The sequence below is a fragment of the Apus apus genome, chromosome 16 (genome assembly GCF_020740795.1).
Source record: "Apus apus isolate bApuApu2 chromosome 16, bApuApu2.pri.cur, whole genome shotgun sequence".
Lineage (NCBI taxonomy): Eukaryota > Metazoa > Chordata > Aves > Apodiformes > Apodidae > Apus > Apus apus.
Genome location: NC_067297.1, coordinates 1,982,662 through 1,997,685, shown reverse-complemented (window position 1 = coordinate 1,997,685; position 15,024 = coordinate 1,982,662). Strand labels below are relative to the sequence as shown.

Below are 15,024 nucleotides of genomic sequence, written 5' to 3'. Positions count from 1 at the left end.
AGTGGAAAGCAAGGGCAGGAGCTGAGGGAGGTGACAGGAGACACACGAGGGTGGTGGAAATGAGCCATCCTCATCTGAGAAGATAAGTGATTCCTACTCGAGCAGTAAATGTTGTTACAAAGGTTCAGGGTTAGTTTGTTCACCAGGGAGAGGAAAAGGAATGAAAACCAGACCTCTTACTTTGTGCTCTAGCCCAAGTGCTTGGAGGTGTGGGGGTCCTGGGTGTTCCCCCCCTTCCTTCTGGGAGGCGTGTGCTGCTGCAGTCCTTAGAGCAGCAGAGCCAGCAGCAGCCCGGATCCCTTGCAGCCTGTGTGCTGCCAAGTGTCTTGAGTTTTGTGGCCTCCGTGTGTCTTCTGGTAAGGGCCCACTAGATGGAGATAAAAGCTGCGTTCATCTGCTCCAGACGGGAGAAGAGCCCAGGGTGCAGGTCCCCAGCCTCTGGCCATCGAGACGGGGCTGATTTAACTGGAACCTGGGTTGATCCGGAGCTGTTCCTCTTAGGATTTTAGGAGTCTAATGGAAGTGGCATCTCACCTCGTGCCGGGGGTTGTTTTTTCAGACATCCCGTCCGTCACCTGTGGTTTAATTCTCACAGTCTTATCACTGCAAACGTCCCTGATGAGAAGAGTCCCCGAGGTGCCACCATCATGGACGATGACCTCGCCCTGCACCGCAAGTGAGTGAGGCAGCTCTGAGGGGAGGGGTTCTGGCCCTGCAAGGATCTCTCTTACTATATATTTTTAAATCACAGAACCCCAGATTGGTTTGGGTGGGAAGGGACCTTAAAGATCACCTAGATCCAGCCCCCCTGCATGCGCAGGGACACCTCCCACCAGCCCAGGCTGCTCCAAGCCCCATCCAACCTTCAACACTGCCAGGGATGGGGCAGCCACAGCTTCCCTGGGCAACCTGGGCCAGGGTCTCCCCACCCTCACAGCCAAGAATTTCTTCCTCATATCTAACCTAAATCTCCCCTCTTCCAGTTCTAATTCATCCCCCCTTGACCTCTCACTACAAGCCCTGGTCAAAAGTCCCTCCCCAATGGCACCCATAGCACCTGACTCACGATTCAGAGCAGTAATAAAGAGGGTGTAGCATCTAAAAAATAAAACTTAAAAAGTTTAAAGTATTCAAAACCATTTATGAGTTGGCCCCTTATTTATTTCTGGGCACAAAAAAAAAAAAAGCATTTCACTTTCACCAAAGGAATGTAAAGGCCACAGAAGCCAGACAGGGAGTCTGGCTCCAAACATGAGCACTGGTGTCTCCTCCTAAAGAAAAACTACTGGTATTTTAACTCCAGGATTTGGAATTTGCATCTCAGATGGCTGTTAATATGTTTAATTGAACTATCAAACTACAATGTACTTTTCATCCCCCTCCCTGAACAGATGAGAAATGCTTCAGCAGATGACAGTCCTCTCTGCAGAGCTGGAAGGGATGATTCACCCCTTGTTTCCAGGGCTTGGGGGTGTCCCTGGAAGGAGGCAGGAGGGTGTTTTCTCTGTTAAAACTGCACAGGCAGCCCTGGTGCAGAAGGGCTGGGTTTTTATATCCAGCTTCTGAAGCATCAAATTTGGATCCTTGTGGCAATCTCTGGTTCTTTTCCCCTGTTGCATTTATAATTCTAGAATTGTGGAATGGTTTGGGTTGGAAGGGACCTTAAAGATCATCCAGTCCTAGGCCCCCTGCATGGGCAGGGACACCTCCCACCAGCCCAGGTTGCTCCAAGCCCCATCCAACCTGCCCTTCAACACTGCCAGGGATGGGGCAGCCACAGCTTCCCTGGGCAACCTGGACCAGGCTCTCACCACCCTCACAGCCAAGAATTTCCTTCTCATGTCCAACCTCAATCTCCCCTCTTCCAGTTACAACCCATTGCCCCTTGTGCTCTCCCTCCCTGCCCTTGTCCCAAGTCCCTCCCCAGCTTTCCTGGAGCCCCTTCAGGCACTGGAAGGTGCTCTAAGGTCTCCCTGGAGCCTTCTCTTCTCCAGGCTGAACACCCCAACTCTCCCAGCCTGGCTCCAGAGCAGAGCTGCTCCAGCCCTCCCATCATCTCTGTGCCCTCCTCAGGACTCTCTCCAGGAGCTCCATGTCCTTCCTGTGTTGGGGACCCCAGCCCTGGCCCCAGCCCTGCAGGGCGTCTCAGCAGAGCAGAGGGGACCATCCCCTCCCTGGCCCTGCTGGTCCCACTGCTGGGGATGCAGCCCAGGACACGGGTGGTTTCTGGGCTCCTGTTGAGCTTCTCCTCACCCAGCACCCCCAAGTCCTTCCCCTCAGGGCTGCTCTCCATCCGTTCTCCCCCCAACCTGGGTTTGTGTGTGGGGTTGCCTACACCCTGGTGCAGGATCTTGCGCTTGGCCTGGTTGAACTTCCTGCACAGTGAAGGTGAGATGGTGTGTCCTGGTTGTTCTGTGCAGGTATCGAGGAGTCATTTACGCCTACGAGTTCTCGGTGGAGCAGCTGCCCCTCCAGAGCGTCCTCCCCATTTGCCGCTCCTCCTACGACCAAGTGACTGGTTACAACTACAACATTGGCCTTGCAGTTCCCTATGACAACATCTAGGTAACTCACTGTACTTGGCTTCTGTGCTCCAGCCCACTGCCAAGGACATGGGCAAAGGCAAAGAGGAGATCCAGGTGGGACAAGCACCAAAAAGATGGTGTTGGCTGCAGGGACATCGTGTGGGTCGAGCCTTTTTCCAAATCTTGGGGAGATGAAGCAGAACAGAGTGTGGCTGCCCTTGAGCACGTCACTCCTGTGTGTTGCTGCACAGATGTTCACAGGCCCACTGTGGTGGAACAGGGGGCCTGGGAAGTGAAGGGGAACTTTAGTGTAAACAAAAATGTTCCTTCCTGCTGCCTGTGGGAAAACCTCTGCTGATCCCATCTTGGCAGAGGAGACGATCAGGGTGTGAGAGCCCTGAGTGGGAAACTGCTCAAGTGGTGGGAGGCTGAGAGCACATTGAGGAGTTTGGGCCTGTCCTGAGAGGGGGGAATAAAACCAGCAACAAACCACCAAGGACTTGGAAGAAGCATCTTGCTGAACCACACATTTGCAATGGCTTTCCTTGTAATGAGCTGCTGGTTCTTCTTTTATTTGGGGTGCATTGGGACCTGTCTAGAAACAGGACCATGCATCAAAGGTTCTGGTGGTTGGGAGAGGGGAGTATGATGGAGAGAGGGAGGGGAAGGTTGGCTTTGGCCAGGCTGAAGGCTTGGGAACCCATCAGGCCACACGCATCAAAATGATTGTAAAATAAATTATTTTTGTAATTCTCTTAAATTCTGGATTAAATGTTTTCTGATTGTATGTGTGTTTGTAGAGGGTTTTGTTCCTAAGCCTTTCAGGGTGAACTAACCTCTCTGCACTGGAACAGGAGGCTGTTGTGTCTCAGGTTAGTTGTCAGGTGTGTTCTCTGCTGGATTGTGCACTTCCACAGCACCTGAAGGTTGTTCCCATGTGGCTGGGACTTGGGGTGTCAACTCTGTCTGTGCTTCCAAGCTGGGAATTGATCATGTTGGTGGCATGAACCAGAGGGGAGGAACTGGCCACAGTCCCTCTGCACGGGTCATTGGCACTCAGCTGGGGAGAAGCTTCTAGGCTGGGTGGTACCTCCAGTGAAAATGAGAACCAGGCTTTATCTTAAACCCAAGTTGCACAGAGATGGGTAGAACCAGTTTGGTCAGCGTTCCTGCAAGGATGTGTTTTACTGTTTTAAAACTATTTTATGGTTGTGGTTTACCCTTGCAAACTTCCTGGTGCCCAAGCCATGTAAACAAAGTTTGAACTGAGGTTAAGTTTTAACACTTTTTTTACTGGCTTCATGGAATCCATTACAAGTACACCCTGGGGGTGTGGAGGGTGCAGGAGATGTGGCTGGACTGTAACTTCAGCCACCCAGATAGCCCTGGAGAGCTTGGAGCCTTCCTCCTGCCTGGAGAGAGATGGATTTCACAGCTTGGTTTTGGCTTGGGGTGGTTTTTCCATGACCCCGAAGCCAACCTTCATTCTTCTGTGGGAGGGTGGTGAGACCCTGGCCCAGGTTGCCCAGGGAAGCTGTGGCTGCCCCATCCCTGGCAGTGTTGAAGGGCAGGTTGGATGGGGCTTGGAGCAACCTGGGCTGGTGGGAGGTGTCCCTGCCCGTGCAGGGGGGTTGGGACTGGATGATCTTTAAGGTCCTTCCAACCCAAACTGGCTTGGGATTCTGGGGTTCATGTGTGTGGTTGTTTTTTAACAGCTTTTTCTTCACAATGGGCTGAGACAAGAAGCACAAAGGGGCAAAGTCAGTCTGTATGGCCAATACATTGTGTCGTTCATGAAGCTTTGGTCTTTTATTTTTTCTTCCCTTCTGGGAAGTCAGCTCCCTTCCCTCCTTCCTGGAAGAGCAAGAAGTGTCATGGATACAAAGTTTGGACAAGAGCTCAGCTGTGACCTGTCAAAGAAATAGTTTCTGTAGCACAGATGATTTTGTGGGTTGCTGCTGGGTCTCTGTGTCTTCTGAACAGAGAGAGCTGCCCTCATGCTTCTCTTTCCCTCCATGCTGTGACCTGCTGCCCAGTCTCAATACACCCTGGGCTTGTCCTGGCTTTGACTCTCCTTATCTCACCTCATTATCTCAGAACAGCTTTGTTCTTTCCTCATCTCCCAGCTGCAAGTGGCAGGTAAGTTTGTCTTGTGCCCTTTTCCTGGAGTCCACCTCCACACTTCCCACCTCCACACTTCCCTGTCCTTCTCTACTGCCTGAGGTCAGGCTGCCTCTGGATTGCTCCTGGAGTGTGGCAGGCACTGAGCTGCTGGAAGGTGGATGCTTTGCAGCACCTGCATTTATAGAGGGGTTTGCCTTCTTGTGCAGAGAAGATCAAGTCATTGGGGATCAACCATCAACCCATCCAGGTACTTGGAGGCTTACATCACCTCCAGTGGAGAAGGAAATGCTCTGTCCCCACAGCCACCATTTTGTGGAGTCATGGTCTGGATGCAGCTCCTTGGATGGGGCTTGGAGCAACCTGGTCTAGTGGGCAGTGTCCCTGCCCATGCAGGGAGTTGGGACTAGATGGTTTCTTTTAGGTCCTTTCCAACCCAAACCATTCTGGGATTCAGATTGGCAGGTGCTCCTTTTGGGCTCTTTTTCCCATCACTGACATCCATTCAGGAATATTTTACCAGAGCAGAAGATTATTTATGTATTTAATGACCATTCATTATGCAAATGAGGGCACTTGGGCTGTTTTAGAGTTGAGTTTGTGTTTCTCAAGAGGGATGTTGTCTTTCTTCACTGGGTTGTCATTAAAACGGTGCTGGTGTGGGTGCTGGGGTGTAGCAAATGGGGGCTGCTCACATCTTCACCAGGGTTAGTTGACATTTAAATGGAGCCTCTTCCCTAGTAACTCCCAAGAGCAAGAACTGGAGTCACTGTTGAGTCTTACTGGAGATAGATACCACCTTTGGCTTTCCCATCTGGAGACTCCCAGGGACTTCAGTGCTACCAGTTTGTGGTAGGTATGGGCAAAGGTGAACTCCTGCCTCAGCGGACCCCTGTTGTATCCCAGAGGTTGTCACTCAAGGGGGCAGCTCTTCTGCACTGGGTGGTGCCTGGGGCTGAGGGCAGAGCTTCAAGGTGAGGAGCTGCAGTCAGGACACATGGGACCAGTGTTGTGGGCAGGTGTCCCTGCCCATGCAGGGGGTTGGGACTGATGATCTTTAAGGTCCCTTCCCACCCTATCCAGTCTGGGATTCTATGATCTTATGTCAACCAGCTGCAGCACCCCCAGCAAGGGCTTTGCTGGGGAGGGGACACTCTGCTGGACCATTCATGGAGGGGAAAAAGCACCTCTTGGACCCACACAACAGCTGCTGGCAACAGGGGCAGGTGGCCTGGAGCCTGCAGCTGGTCTGGGAGCAGGATGTGTCTGTGTGGTAGTTTCTGGGAGAAGAGAGGGAAAGGAGCCTGTGTCTGCTCCTGAAACCTGGGGATTTGGGGAGAAGCTGGATGTTGTGTGTGAGGAGGGAAGAGATCACTGAGGGTCTGGCCAAGGGAGCAAGATGAGGAGGTTCAGGAGAAGGTTCAGTCTCAGCCAGAAAGTCAGGCTCTGACCCTCTGCACCAGCTGGTGCTGAGCCCAGACGATGGAGGTGTCTGCAGGAGAAAGGAGACCAGGACTGAAGGGAGCAGCAGGAGACCCTCAAGACCTGGAAGCCCCCTGGCCACCCTGCCCGATCCCCCCTGAGCCTCACATGCCAACACCGGGGCTGGTGGCAGTGCTGTCCCTACAGCTTGGTGAGAGGCTCTGCTGACATTTCCAAGGCGTGGAGCTGTGGGAAGGGATGGGGCCCGGGCAGGACAGGGCAGGGCAGGGCAGGGCAGGGCAGGGCAGGGTGTCCCCAGGCCAGGGCTGCACTGCGGGCCCGGGCACTGCTGCCGGCTCCGCGGAGCTCCTGGGGCTGCAGCCCCGAGCAGGGACCTCATCTCGCCTCCCCCCTCCCTGCACCCATGGCCAGGACGGGGCTTTTCCAAGGGGAAAAGCTGCAAAAGGCAGTGAGGGTGAGTCCTCCAGGCAGGGCACTGGAGAAACCCTCTGCTAGTGCGGGGCAGGAGGGGCAATCCCTGTGCCCTGAGCTGCTCCCTGCCCACTGGGGGGGCCGGGTCCCCATCACTCCCTGCAGTTCTTTGATATGAGGCTGGTAGATCACTGGAATGGGTTGCCCAGAGAGGTGGTGGAGGCCCCATCCCTGGAGACATTCAAGGTCAGGCTTGATGGGGCTCTGAGCAACCTGGTCTAGTGTGAGATGTCCCTGCTTATTGTAGGGGGGTTGGACTGGATCACCTTTAGAGGTCCCTTCCAACCCAAGACATTTCGATGATTCTTTGCTGCTGGCTCCTGGCTGTGGTGGGGGCAATTTTTCCATCAAACCTACACGTCACCAGGGAAAGCTGGTTTGTTTGTTTTGGGTTTTTTTTTTTTCATAAAACAAACAAATCTTTCCAGTTTTTCTAAAAATAACCACTGGCTTTTTTTCTTCCTTTCCCTCCACCTCCCTCCCAGCTCGGGCTGCCTTAGAGACAGAAATCTGCCTCCAGCCATCCAGTTATTAATGCCAGGAAACAAACCCTTATCTCTGCTGCCTTGTTCCTGCAGGAACACATGGGGGTGGAAGCCACCTGGCTGCTAGGAACCCACGTCCCCATCCCTGCTGCCTGGCTCCAGCCAAGGTGGCTGGTTTGGGGTGGATTTTGGGGTCGTTCCTCTTGCTGCTGCCACCTTTGCTGGCTTGAGCTTTCTGGTGGGCTGCAGAGGAGGATGTGATTGGTGGGTGCTGAGGAGTCACCTCCTGCCCCTCAGCATCCCCATCCCTGGCTGCATATGGTCCCCATGGGGTGGGGACTGGGGGGCTCACAGCACAGAGGGGGCAGCTCCTGCCCCAGAGCAGCACATGGCAGAGCCTCAACATTCCAGATGAAGGGAGGACCAAGATGTGCAGAGGCTTTCTGCACAGGGAGACACCCTGCCAGCCCCAGGTGGTGGCTGGGCTGAGTATTGCTCAGCAAGGAGTAAAAAGAGAAATACCTTTTATTACAGATAAAAGCCTCTTCATGTTTCTAGAGAGCAGAAGGCAGCCCCGCTACGGGGACAGGCACACAGGCAGGTACCAAGTGCTCAGTGCCAGGGACATGGAGCTGCTGCAGAGTCCTCTTCCTTCTCCTCTTCCTCCTTCTCTTTCTCCTCCTCCTCCTCTTCCTCCTCCCTCTCTGGCTCCCAGGAGGCAGTGGAGCTCAGTAGCAGTGTGCAATGGTCTCCATGTTGAGGAAGCGAACGTGCATCTTGGTTTCAATGTCGATCCCCTGCCACATCTGCAAGGGGAAGGGGGTGGCTGGGGCTGGGGGCTCAGCTCGGGGCCCACGCCCCAACACCCATGTCCCTGGGATGGCTCAGTGTCCTCCTCCTGGAGGGGACCAGCGGAGATGCCACCAACCTTAAGGAAGTCTTCAAAGGTGATGCCCTCATACACCTGGTCCGGCCCCTGGGCGCAGCGAGAGAGAAAACATTACAGCTGCCTCACAGCCATGGGGCAGGGGTCTTGGGGCACTGGATCACCAGGGGGTGGGTCCCCTGGGGCTATGGGAGAAGCTTCCCACACGCCACACCCCATGGCCAGCCCAGACTTCATTCCCAGAACCACCATGGCTGCAAGCAGCTGCCTGTCTCACAAGCACCAAAGCCCCAGGCACTGAGGATGGTGCTTTGTTTTGCTTCTCCCCTCTGGGGCTCTTAGGACAAAAGAACCCTGAAAGCTGCTGCCTGCCAAAGCAGCCCTGGGACACAGGAGATGCCCTGGGCAGGATGGACACCTTCCAGCCCTATTTTGGATCCCATCACAGCACCTCTGTGCTGCTGTAGAGCGAGGAACCAGCTCCCACCATTTGTCCCACACAGATGCTGGCGGCCTCCATCATGGCCCCGTCGGCGATGGACCTCGCCGACTCCTTCTCCAGATGGGGGTTCCCTGACAGCAGTTCCTCCACCACCTGTGGGGCAGTGGGTCAAAGGCAGGGCCAGGAACTCAGTGGTGACGGGGCAGGAGGGACCATACGTTACATTTCTGTACTCCTGCACTGTGATCTTCCCATCGTGGTCCGAGTCGTACATGTGGAAGAGGACTGGAAGGGACGAGAGCAGCACGGAAGGGTCAGGGGGGGCTGGTTCCCCCTTGTCCCTCTGCCCCCTCCTCCCCAGCCTGGAGCTCTGGGCAAGCCTCACATTTGAGCTTCTCTTTCCGAAAGCGATCGAGCTGCTCCTCATCCATGTTCATCTCGATGGGTCTGAAGTAGGACATGATGGTCAGGAAGTCTTCGAAGTTGATCTCGTCTGCCAGCCCATCTGACTCCTGCCGCAGGTTCCTGCCCAGAGCAGAGCCCCCAGTGACAGGCAGCCAGGACCCCCCACCCACCCCTGCCTGCACACAGCCCAGCCTGGCCCTCAGCAGAACTTCAGGACTGTTTTTATCTCCAAGACACAGCTGAAATGTCTGTCATCTCCCCCCCCCCCCCCCCCCCCTCACTCCATCCCAGCCTTCAGGGAGATCTTTTTCCAGTCACATCCTGCTATCAGAGGATCAACCTGCCCCTCCCCACCCTGCTGGGGCGGGGGGGGTAGTTCTTACCTCTTGTCAAAAAAGGCATGGACGATTTTCCCCCTAATTGGATTGAACTCCAGATCAGGGATGCTGTCAAAGTTCTCTTTGCTGCAAAAGGAAACAGAGACAGCCCCAAGTGTGAGGGAGCCACAGCGGAGGGAGCCACTGATGGGCTGGGGCAGAAGCTCCAACCTCGTTCTTTCAAAGTAAACATGAAACAAAAAAATGAGTTTTGGCAGGAAAACCCTGATTTGCCTCAGTTCAGGCTGCAAGGAAGCCCTGCTGCCCCATCAGTCTGTGCCTGCTGCAGCTCCAGAGGGTTTTTCTCCCCACTCAAACGGGTCTTTGGGAAGCTCTGGGACACAGCAGCTCCATGCTGATGCTGGAGCCCTTTGAATGGCTCAACCTGCAAAAGGCTGCGTGGTTTTTTGAGAGTTTTCCCAGGAATAAGGCCCTGAATGGGGCTCGATGAGGAAGGAGCTTCTGCCCATCCACCCTCCCCTTGGCCTCCTCTGCCCTGCTCTGTCCCACAGGATCTCCCTGCTGCCCCATGTTGTGCTGCTCAGACACCAGGCTGAGCCTGTGCTGGCCCTTTGCTACCCAATTTATGGAGCAAATGAGCCAAGACACGATCTCCAGGGGGTGGAAGAGCTGAGCTGCCTCCTGCTGTGGCTGGGGAAGCTGCTCAGCCATGCTTGAGCTTTCCCAAGGAAGCAGATCCATGGCTTGGGTGCACCATGGTCTGCACAAGCCCTGAGGAGGAGGAAGGGGCAGCTGCAAAACCCAGGGCAGCTGCTTCTGTGTCAGGACTTCTCCCTTCCCACCCCAAAACTGATTTTCAAGCTGGAGGAAAAATGGGCTCCTGGGCAGGAGCCCCCCCCCTGCTCTCAGGCCACCGTTTCACGTCCACACTGCAGAGCCAGCTGCTGGCTGTGGGATGACTGGCAAGGACATGCTCATCCTCCCAGCCCGGGGAGCCAGGCATCCCAACAAGGCACCCTCACCCCCTCCCTGGGAGGGCATCACCCCCTGGGTGATGCTCTGGCCACCCCAGCAGGGCAGGACAGGCCCCAGCAGTGGCCGTGGCAGCTCCGTACCGGATGGTCAGCTGGTCCCGGCTCAGCTGCTTGAAGCGCCGGTGCAGGTGCTCGATCTGCTCCGAGGTGACTGTCAGAGGGGGGGAAAAGAGAGAGGAGACAGGGGGTCAGCTCCCCGGGGGGGGGACCCTTGGGACCCACCTGCAGAGCTTGTGTCCCGCCCAGGGGTACAAGGAGACTGGTGGGCACCAGAATGTGCCACAAAGCTTGTTTCCTGGGGCCAGCACCAAAGCCCGCCTCGTCCTGCAGAAGCCAAAATGCCACCAGCCCCTGCACAACGCCCCTCCCAGCAGCTGGGCAGGGCCATGGGCACTGCTTGGCACAGCTGTCCCCATCCCTGCTCTCCTTTGGTGGCTCCATGTAGCCATCTCTCTGCTTTGGTCCCTGTGTCCTCAACCTTGCTGACTACAGGGGGTGAGGGGGTGACAGGTTGACACCAGGGGCTGGTTGATCACGGGTCCCAGTCTGCAGAAACCCCCCTGGCCCAGACCACATGGCACAGCATGGCAGGATCCTGCCTCCCTCCCTTTAGGCTCCTCAGTAACAGGCCCTTCTAACAGGCTTCACCATTTAACTTGGGGTTTCTTGGCACCACGGGCAGGAGCCAGGCCCCAGCATCATGTCTCCACCTGCCCCAGGACACCTCCACTTGCAGCTGGGAGCTCCATCTGCCCCTGTCCTCAGTCATGCCAGGTGTCAGAAAACAACACTACCAAAAACCAAGAGTCTCCCCACAGCTGGGAGCAGCCACTTGTGTCCTGCCAGCAGCAAGGAAAGGCTGGATGGACAGGGAGAAGGTGCTTCACCCAAAAAGCAAAGCTGGGCTCGGGAAGAGCTGCTGCTGCTGGAGCCTGGGCACAGGGAATCGCCAACCACGGAGGTGGGAGCTGCCTCCCCAGGGATGCTCCTGGAGCACCAGGCTGGGCAGGGGCTGCAAGTGGGGTGCCCAGCAGCCTTGCTTTGAGACCCACAGGCACAGAGGGAGGGCTCAGCATCTCTCCCACCTCCCCAATCCCACACCACAGGGGACCTTTTTTTTCCCCCGGCGATTCTCTCCAGGCTGTAACCAAGCCCTGCAAACCCCTGAGGACACGCAGAACCTGATTCTGATGTAACTAGCGGCAGCAGCCCCATCCCAGGAGCCGGGGAAGCAGCTTTTTGCCTCCGTTTGCAGGAGCCGGCGGCACCTCCAGGCACCGGTTGGTCCCGTGTCCCCCCCCGCAGCCCCGGCCGGGGCCCCGCGGCTTCCCCGGTGGCACCGAGGGGGGTAAAAGCCCCTGCTGAGGAGGCTGCAGATGGTTCAGTGCTGCGGCTGAAAGACAACAGGTCACGGCTGAGCCCGGTGCTCGGGGCTGCCTGGCTCCCTCTCTCTCCTGTACCGCGTCTGGAACGTCCTGCGCTCCCCTTCCGACTGGTGGTTGACAGCCTTGAAAGAGCAGCTCTATGGGTCAGGAAGGCTGAGGGTTTACAGAGCTCTGGAAACGGCCTGGAAAGCCCGTCTGGGCTGGTTGCTGGGGCTCTGTGCCTGCCCCAGCCCCTGCCAGCCCCTTGGGGATGAGGCCATTTAAGGTCCTTGGTCTGGTTTTTTGGGGGTCCCCTGCCTGCACGGGGGCTCAGGCACCACCAGTTCACCCATACGATGGGTTTTTTCCCTCCCTGGCTGGTGCTCTGCTGCTCTCCCCACACACACATAAACTTTCTCTGGACTTTGCTGTCCAATTTTGGCCACAGAGAGGTGACCTTTCGCTTTCTCCCTTGCCAACACCCCTGTCCCCACGGGAGCAACTGGCCCACCAGGCCCTCAGCAGCTGGGACTTGGTCCCACACCAACATCTTTGATCTCTCAGAAAAAAAACCATCCCAACCACTGACATCACAACAGAAAAAAACCCAAAACCCTGGGGTCACTGGAGGGATGATCATGGCTGGTCCAGCCCTGCTCCTCATCCAACCCACAGCTGCAAGGAGAAAAATAAACGGGTTTTCCTCCTCCTTTCCCCAAGCCCAGGTCTCCCCCCAAGCTGGGGTGCAGGCAGGGCTCCCAGGACCATGTGGGTGCTGTGAAGGGCAGCAGAGCTCGGGCTGCCTTCCAGAAAATGAAGCTGCACCTCCACAAAGGGCTAAGGCTTTGCTGTGAGAAGGACTGGCTGAAGGGCAGCAGAGCTTGGTTGCACGGCTGAGGAACAGCTTCAAGTGCTCTGGTGCTGCAGGGCTGTGTTCAAGCACGGGGAAAAAAAAAAAATAACAACTGGTATTTAAACCCAAGGCTGCTGGGTTTGCTGTTTCCCAGCCTGGAGCAGTTTCTGCTGCTTGAGCAGAGGGCAGCCCCTGGGGAAGGGATGCAGCAGCAGGGGGGGGGCTCAGCACTGTGCTGCCCCTCCCTGTGTTTCACCTCAGTGGACCAGCCTGGGTGCAGGAAAAGATCCCATCATCCCGGGAAAAGCTACTTCAGCATCAGGCAGATGCCTCTGCTGCAGCTTCATGGTGGGGCTGGGGGTGCCTCTGTGGCTTTGGGGGCTTAAAGCCCTGGGGGAGCAGGCAAAGGACTGTGCCCTGGGCACCCTCTGGGAGCTCTGCCCTGTCCCTGCTCCTCCCCAGAGCCCGGGGATGGCTGGGATGAGGTTGTACCACAGCAGCAGGTCTGCAAAAACACTGGCCTTCCCTGGGTTTTTTCCCAGCAGAAGCTGCAGCGTGGGGGGGTGGGGGGGGAGCCCTGCAGCTCCTGCCGGCAGCAGAAGGCATGTACCCCGCTGCGGGGGTCACCACACCCAGCCTGCCCCCAACCCAGGGGCTGAGGAGACCTTTTTTTGGGGAGCTGCCTTTTGCAAACCCTTCCCTGGGGGTGATGGATGGGGCAGGCATGAGGCAGGAGCCTTCCCCACGGGCAGATGCTGCTGCAGCCTGGCAGCTCGGGCTTGGCAGGAGCCCCAGGCCAAGGCGTTTCTACCCCCCCTCCCCAATTAATAAAAAAACCCCACAACCCTCCTCCCACCCCGGGCTGCCACGCTGGAACCCCGGGGTGCCCTGCGGGGAGGGCTGAGCCCATCCTGGGGTGCCCAGTGGGTGCTGTGCTGCTCAGCCCTCCCTGGGGGGGGGGGTGGGGAGTGAGAGGGGAGGAGGGTGATGTGGGGCTGGAACCCCCCCCCTAACTCGGGCAGGTCCTTTGGTGCCTCCCTCCACCCCTCCCTCCATCACAGGAGCAACCCCCACCTCTGTGCCCAGAGCTGACCACAGTCTGGGGCCGTGACACCCCCCGGGAGGGACAGGACCCCCCCCGTCCTATGCACCCACCCCTGCGTGGAGCCCGAGGTCACATCCCCGCCCCAAACCCCTTCGGGATGGTCCCTTGTCCCCCCCCTCCTACCCCCCCCCCCCCCCCCCGAGCGTCCCCGGGCGGCAGCAGAGCCGGTGGCTCCTGCTCAAACCCGCGGCGTGGGGACAATTTCCTGCGTGGGAGGACAAAGCGCTGCTGGTGGGGGGGGGGGGGGAAGGTCACGCGTGGGCACGGGAGGTGCCCCGGCGGGCAGGAGTGCGGCGGGGGGTGCATCTCTCCGGGTGACAGGGCTACATTCTTCCTTCGTCCCCGCCATCCCCCCCCCCCCCCCAGGGACATGTCCTGCAACACCCCCCCCACCCCCAAACCCCCCCCCGTGCATCCCCCCCGGATGACACGTCCGCCCAGCACCGCCCCCCCCCCAGCTGACATGTCCTGCACCATCACCACCCCGGGGGAGGGGGGCACGTCCTGAACCCCCCCCCGGCCCCAGGTGACGTGTCCCGCATCGCTCCCAACCCCCCCGCACCCCGCCACACATTCGCATCCCCCCCCCCCCCCGGTGACATGTCCCGTGCGGGGCCGGGTGTCCCGTGTCCCCCTCCGGGGGGGGTGCACGGTGAGGGTTTCGGGGGTGCTGGGGTGGGGGTGCAGCGGGCAGGGCCCCCCCGGGCCGGGCAGCCCCGCTTCCCGCGGTACTCACAGCCGGTCCTGTCGGCCAGAGCCCGCATCTCGGCGGGCACGGAGTGTGCGGAGCCCATGGCCGGGCCGGGCCGAACCGGGCCGGGAGCCGCTGCTCCGGGCTCCGCAGCTCCGGGCTCCGCCGCCGCTGCTTTATAAGGGGCGGGCGCGGCGGGGAGGGAGGCGGTGGCGCCGCTCCCCCCACCCCCCGGTCCCTGAGCTGCCGCCGCTGCGCCGTCCTTAGGTTCCAGAGTGAACAAGCCCACCCGAGCTGGCGTGGCCGGGACCCCCCGGAGCCCTTTGCGGGGGGGGGGGTGGCACTGAAGCTATTCGTGCCTCTGGGCACCGCATGGATCTGCTGAGTCCGGGGAGAAGGGCAGGGAGTGCCCCCCCCCCCCCTCCCTGCAAGCCCCGGGGTCCCCCCCGCAGCGGCAGGAGCCCCCCGCCCCTCCCTGAGCCCTTCAATCCCAGCCCTGGCCCCGCCCGGGGCTGCACGGGGAGCCGGGAGGCTGGTCAGAAAGGGGGATAGAGGCGGGGGGAGCAACCCAGGATCCCCCCCCAACCCCCCCATGAGAACCCCAGCGCTGTGACCCCCGGCAGCCCCGGGCAGGTTGTGCCCCGGGCAGAGCTGAGTGTCACTGTCACCCAGCTCGGGGCTGGCAGGGACACGTCAGCGGAATTCAACAAGGGGAAGTGTAGAGTTTTGCATTTGGGGAAGAACAACACGATGTCCCAGTACAGGTTGGGGGCTGAGCTGCTGGAGAGCAGTGTAGGTGAAAGGGGCCTGGGGGTCCTGGTAGACAGGATGACCATGAGCCAGCAATGTGCCCTTGTGGCT

General features: G+C 58.3%; 2 protein-coding genes across 5 annotated transcripts in view; one reads left to right on the top strand and one right to left on the bottom strand.

Moving 5' to 3' along the window:
- FBXW8 (F-box and WD repeat domain containing 8) overlaps nt 1-3,312 on the top strand; it is a 55,665-nt gene extending 52,353 nt beyond the window's left edge. For all 3 annotated transcript variants that reach the window (XM_051633986.1, XM_051633984.1, XM_051633985.1), the window contains exons 10-11: nt 560-676; nt 2,421-3,312. In XM_051633986.1, the coding sequence (XP_051489946.1) occupies nt 560-676; nt 2,421-2,565 (262 nt within the window). In that variant the 3' untranslated portion in view covers nt 2,566-3,312. The remainder of the gene's footprint in view (nt 1-559; nt 677-2,420) is intronic.
- A 1,775-nt stretch (nt 3,313-5,087) lies between these two features.
- Nucleotides 5,088-14,302, bottom strand: TESC (tescalcin). 2 transcript variants are annotated; one of them, XM_051634018.1, is made up of 9 exons: nt 14,209-14,302; nt 10,232-10,301; nt 9,162-9,242; nt 8,759-8,898; nt 8,597-8,658; nt 8,419-8,526; nt 7,974-8,021; nt 7,568-7,851; nt 5,088-6,138 (listed from the first exon to the last, which is right to left on the bottom strand). In XM_051634018.1, exons 1-8 carry the CDS (start codon nt 14,264-14,266, stop codon nt 7,774-7,776), a joined length of 645 nt encoding a protein of 214 aa, XP_051489978.1. In that variant the 5' UTR covers nt 14,267-14,302; the 3' UTR covers nt 5,088-6,138; nt 7,568-7,773. The 2 variants fall into 2 exon arrangements, with proteins under 2 accessions (XP_051489978.1, XP_051489975.1); XM_051634015.1 differs by lacking the exons at nt 5,088-6,138; nt 7,568-7,851 and having other exon boundaries at nt 7,983-8,658; nt 8,759-8,820.
- Between the last annotated feature and the right edge of the window lie 722 nt (nt 14,303-15,024).